Below are 6,000 nucleotides of genomic sequence, written 5' to 3'. Positions count from 1 at the left end.
TACAATATCATGTTATTTTACAAAAGAACCCTGTAAATACAGTAACTGGAACAAAGTCACCACTGAATTCCATGATCAAATAGGACTCAAATCTGGAATTAAAGGCTAGTTGTGGTTATGCAGTACACTTCTTACTGTATATTTTTTCCCCAGAATATAAGGGTTTTGATTTGTCTTTAGTATCAAGATTTTAAGTATCTCCTAGACATTTACAATAACTACCAATGGCTCCTGGTATATATTGTAACTTTTGGACACAATACTAATGAAAAGAAGTTTCACTAAATAACTGCCTTATGACTGGTTTCTCCATTTGCCTATGTAGACAATATAAGAGTTTGCTAAAGAACATACAAGCAATCTCATTTGGAGACAGTTTGGAGAGGAATGTCACTTTTATTAATAAACTCTTGCAGAGGTGATCCCTAGAGAAAACTACATTTTTGTAACTTTGTTCAAACACAGTAAGAAATGCAAAATAAAAATACAAAATCAGGAAAAGGTCTGTTAAAACTTGGAGTTTCAGTGAGGCATCCAGAGTTTAAGGCTTTGAAGGCAAAAAAATCAAAGATGAATAATTCTTGCTCATCGGGATGTTGGAGTGATGCGAAAGCTATAGTAACATAGTACTCCTTGGACATATTCTAATACAGGATGGATTGTGGTGGGTGAGACAGAAGTAACTATTTTTTAAAAGGAACAGTTAAAGCCAGAGGGATAAACTGCCTGTACCAACTCCACTCATCTACATTCAAATCTCAGTCTGTCTTTTCTTACAAACTTACAACTCATTTTTAACTTCATTGTCAAGTGCTTATTCATTTGCCTGGTGCATAATCCAGGAATTAGTGCTCACAAGGAAAAGCAGAGTTTAAAAAAATAAATCCAATCACACAGACATACATGTAAGTGCATGTAACACACTCTCACACTTGTGACCTTTATGTTCTGTGGCTACCTGACCTGGAGACAAAAGTGAATACATTTGGCAAACTTGAAGCTTATCCAAACGATCGAGCAAGTACTACCTTAGGAGACTTCTAGTTCCATTTATGAAATACATTTCGTCAGACAAGTTGTGCTTGTGGTAGTAATGTCTATCTACGTATATGTGTTAACTTGTTCTATAGAAACCATCTACTTCATTGTTTCCTCATCCTGGTCTGAGTCTGAAAAATATTTCTTTCCCTGTTCTTACTTCTTTCTCTCTAGATCTGGACAGAATAGTTTTAGCAATTGAAATGATGAGTCTTGGAATTCAGACCCAGACTGCTGTGTTAAAATCAAACCCTGATTGAGTCTGTTCTATTGTCGTGTGGACCTTGGCATGGGGTTTGGGCTTGGGCTTGGGTTTCCTTCCTTCCTTCTTCTCGCACCTTTTGACTTTGTCTTGAGAGTTTGCTGTGCTCCCACGAATTGGGAAGTAAAACAGCCCCTTCTGTTTGCTGCCTGTTTGCGGCCTCTTTAAGATCTCAGGCTCTTTGTTCTTTGTGGGCAGCCAGCAGGGCTTCTCTCTTAGTAATCTGTCTCTATCTGGTCGGACACTCCTTAAAAATTTCTTGAAGAGATTGGCTGTGAGGGAAAATTTCCTGTAGAATTCTTGGGACTTGCTACTTGGTACAGATGCCTCATTCTTTTCTCCCTTTCTGTCTATCTCTGGCAAATCCAGCCAATTACCAACTAGATCAGCAAAGACGTTATCACCCAGAATCAAAGGTTGTCGGTTCCTACTTTGAGACATTAATGAGCAAGTCCAGTCTTTGGTCTCATCAGAAAACCAACAATCCTTACAAACTGACTTAGTCTCAGACAAGCAGTTGGTGTCTTTAGTAAGCCGACTGCTCGTAGTGTTGTCACTAGATGACTCCAACATTCTTGGTGAATGATACTCTGTTGTGCTTGCAGTTGAAGAAGGTCCACTGTCATCCTCACTACCTATGCTGCTAAGCGATGAAGCAATGTGCCCATGGTTAGTATCTGGCAAAGAAATACGGCAACATGAGCTAGTAGAGTGTGACACAGGAGTTGAGCATAAAAAGGCTGAAGATCTGCAGTTGTCCAAATAACGTTTTCCCAGCAGGGTCTTACTCTCTTGGCTGGCATCAAGCTTTGCCCTTGGCATCATCTCCTTATTGTTTTGAAAATAATTATGCTGGCCAATTCCTGAAACCTGGTTTGGGTTACTTGAAATCTCCAGCTGTTCCAAAGCTGTCTGGACCTGGAGCAGTTTCAGTTCTTGCAGAGCACCCATCATGCAGTTCATCTGTTCATGCAGCCCGTCCCCAACCTCCTTCATGGATAACTGTTGTAAAAAAAAAAAAAAAAAGAACAGAGAATAAATGCAGAAATCACTAACCTGTATAACTGAAATATATGCGAATCAACTTCTGCATCTTACATTTATCGTATTTTCTATTACATTCAACTTTCATCCCGATTTTTAAATGTACAGTTATATAGTTCTCACATTACATGCTTCTGCTTATAACAGATATGTCATATATTCTGAGAGAATTTGATTTGATTACATTAATTGGTTGCATCAATTTAATCTTGTCTTTTACCTTATCCTTATAGAAAGGATGATGTTAAAGAAGAAGCACATACCATATTCTATTCCTTTATTTTCTCAGAATATGATATATTTTTAATCAAACATCAAGAAACATTTGAAGAAATTATTATGTGAAGTTTTATTGTTACCAACAAGATTGTTAAACAAAAGCCACAATCACAAATCTAGCTATGACTCTCATTTAAAAATTCAAGAATCATCTTCAGTCCCTGACAAAAACGTGTGTGTGTGTGTATGTGTAGGGCGCATACACAACAGACATGCCTGCATTTTATCTGCTGTTCAGGAAAAGTACATTTACATCAATTCAGGACAAGAAATGTATAATCAAACTGAAAATCTGAACAGTGATTGAATGAAAAAATGAATACAAATTCATTAATTAAAATATCATAACAAGATTGTTTTTATTTTCAGCTTTCAGTATTATTGGCAAATTGTCTTCCTGTAACTCAAATATCATGTTAAACATGCCAGTTCTTCACAACTTCTACTGTAACTGCTCCACTTTGTTTGTTCTTTTCGGAAAATCTTTCCAAAGCAAAACTAACTGGACATACTTCCTAGCAGCTGCCACTACTCACTCTTTACTCTCTAGAACTGAAGGGAAAGGTGGAATTATTTGATGTTCTGGAATTTTCACAGCCAAGTTTATAAAAACAATGAAAAAAAAACACTGACAATCATAACCTGTATTTTGGTCAAACACACTACAATCACTTTTTGTGCAGTGCTGTTGTAATGCAGCTATACAATTACCACCTGCGTGCATGACTTAAAATTACACCTCCAAAATTATCATGTTACTAAGCATGCTCTACTATCTGCAATTTCCATGTCCTTGGGAGCCAAATGTCACTGACACTGTTCTTCAGAACCCTGTGGCTATATGACCATACGGCTATTTCCAACCACGTATTCTATAATAAGTTTCAAAACTGGATTCAGGAACAGCTGAAGTAGAAGCAGGAATCCAGTCTGCCTGCCAGAACATATACAATATACAGCTGCTGAGCATGCTCCTTAAATTGTGGTTCCATTTCAAAATCCTCTTTCTGGCCAGTTTACAGCTAAATATTAAGTTCAAATCAATCAACCTTCTGCACAGTGCACAAGCCACAGCCATCTTCTTTTTATAGACTAGGTTTTATGTTACTCATGTGCAGAACCTGCGGGGGAGGGGGAAGAGGGCCGCCTCAGAGAAAACTATCACCTTACCTCTTTCCAGGTTTGTCTACTGTCTCTCTTCCTAATATTTTCTGCCTTGTAAGTGGAACACCCTCTCTTTCTTTATCTGAAGCTTTGCAACACTGACCTGGGAAACAGCTTGGATACTCTCATTGGACACTTTCCATCAAATTTCCTTGCAGGCCAAATGGTGTAATCAGACAATGATGAGTGACAATGGGTCCTGCAGTAATGACTGTGACTGTTAGGAAAGTCAGCATATGCTGTAGAGCTGGGCTGTGCGGTTCATTGATTCAATTAACTCCCCCTTTGGGGGGAAAAGGAGGGGCCTCCTCCTAAACTAGATCTCATGTGACAAGGAGCCATTAGGAAATATGAATATTTCAGAAGCCCTCGTTCTCTGATTCTGCTGAGAGAGGGAACTGGAAGAAACACAACACTAAGGGTCTTCCCTAGAGAATAAGATTCATCATTCATAGCATTATGGCCTGAACAAAGATAAAATTTGTCCAGAATTTAAGGCTGGAATACTCACATGAACTATCTTAAGTGGCATACCTATAGATTGGATTTCCCCTTTTTTAAACATCCACACAACAATCGTGTGAAGTATATTGGGCTAAAAGAGAATAATTAGCCTACAGGAATCTAGTAATCTCAACATAAGCCTGTGGATAGGAATTTGGGCCTCCTGAGCCCTAGGCCCATACTCTTATTTACTCTACACATTGGAAAGATCTTTCATTGGAGGCCTTGCAAATAGGGGGTGGATAGGTGGGATAGTATTAGATTATTATTAAGCAACAATGGCATTTCCAATAAAAACTGTATGAAAGCCCACATTTTGCTTCCATTATTTTTTCATTTTCAATTCACTGCTCTACTGCTCCAAGATGGGAACAGTTCTCTTATTCTGGGACTATTGGAGAGGTACCCTTTATTTATTTTATTTTATTTGGTTTGTCAATTGCTTACAAGGTAATAGGTATAAATAAAAACATAGTTATGAATGTTTGGGGGAAGAATTTTGGATATGGGATTGATTTGGAGAATTGGGAAAAATTGTGGTCTCAAAATTATAAAATGACAATGTCAACAGCTTATAAAGAAAACTTGTATAAGATGTTTTACAGGTGGCATTTTCCCCCGACAAGAATTGCAAGAATGTTTAAGAACAAATCTGAAAAATGTTGGAAATGTCATCAGATACCTGGCTCATACTACCATATGTGGTGGACATGTGAGGACTCTAGAAAATATTGGACTAAAATTCGCATATGGTTGGAAAAAATGACAAAGACACATATAGACTTGAAACCAGAGATTTTTTTATTGGGAATCTTACCTGATATATATAATAAAAATTTGAAGTATTTGATTGTAAATATATTAACAGCGGCTAGGATTGTATTTGCTAAGAACTGGAAGAGTGAGAAAATTCCATCAGAAGAAGAAATTATTAAGAAAATATTGGATTGTGCTGAAATGAGCAAATTGACATTTGAAATCAGAGAACAAGAAGATAAACAATTTTATGAAGTTTGGGATCTTTTTATCAATGGTTAGATAATAAAACATAATGATAGAATATTCAGATTTAGCATAAAAAAATTTTTTTTTTTAATATTATCTTTATAAAACATTATTAAGGTAGATTTGGTATGATCTTATGATTTATTGCAAAATAAATTAAGCAAACTATAGTTATCTCGTTAAAATATGAATTAACAAAATTATAAATGATTTTTTTTTTTAGTGATGATATTAGGTTATACAATTATTGATTGATAATATGAGCTATTATGTAATATAATTATACTGGTGACTAGGAAATGGATGCACAAAAAAAAGTGGTAAACCAATCGATGCACTGTATGTAAATTTATGAAGAAGGATCTTTTTATGTTTTTTGTGGTATGTTTATGTTTATTTTGTTATGTATGTTTATGTTTATCTTGTTATTAAAAAATAAAAAAAATTAAAAAAAAACATAGTTATGAATGCATGGATACATATAAGAAAAATAAAAGAAACAATAGGACAGGGACGGTAGGCACGTTGGTGCGCTTATGCACGCCCCCTACAGACCTCTTAGGAATTTTCAATCTGTCCATCACTGACATGACAACAGTGGTGTTTTCAGTGGTGGAACTTCTCTATAGTAGAAAGAGAAGTGCATATTTTGATGCAATAGAACCCATCCAGGGCTAAAAGACTATGCCAAAAGTGTTTTGTGA

The 6,000-nt window shown here is 36.2% G+C and overlaps 1 protein-coding gene across 1 annotated transcript in view; it reads right to left on the bottom strand.

Annotated features, from left to right (window-relative positions):
* Nucleotides 1–376: 376 nt before the first annotated feature.
* Nucleotides 377–6,000, bottom strand: part of INKA2 (inka box actin regulator 2) — a 28,406-nt gene continuing 22,782 nt past the window's right edge. The window contains exon 2 of the mRNA XM_026713010.2: nucleotides 377–2,302. Within this exon, the coding sequence (XP_026568795.1) occupies nucleotides 1,259–2,302 (1,044 nt within the window). The 3' untranslated portion in view covers nucleotides 377–1,258. The remainder of the gene's footprint in view (nucleotides 2,303–6,000) is intronic.

The sequence above is a fragment of the Pseudonaja textilis genome, chromosome 3 (assembly GCF_049901715.1).
Source record: "Pseudonaja textilis isolate UNSWEBS1 chromosome 3, rPseTex1.2, whole genome shotgun sequence".
NCBI lineage: Eukaryota > Metazoa > Chordata > Lepidosauria > Squamata > Elapidae > Pseudonaja > Pseudonaja textilis.
The sequence above is the reverse complement of the archived record's forward strand: the minus strand, read 5'-3'. Positions and strand labels throughout refer to the sequence as shown.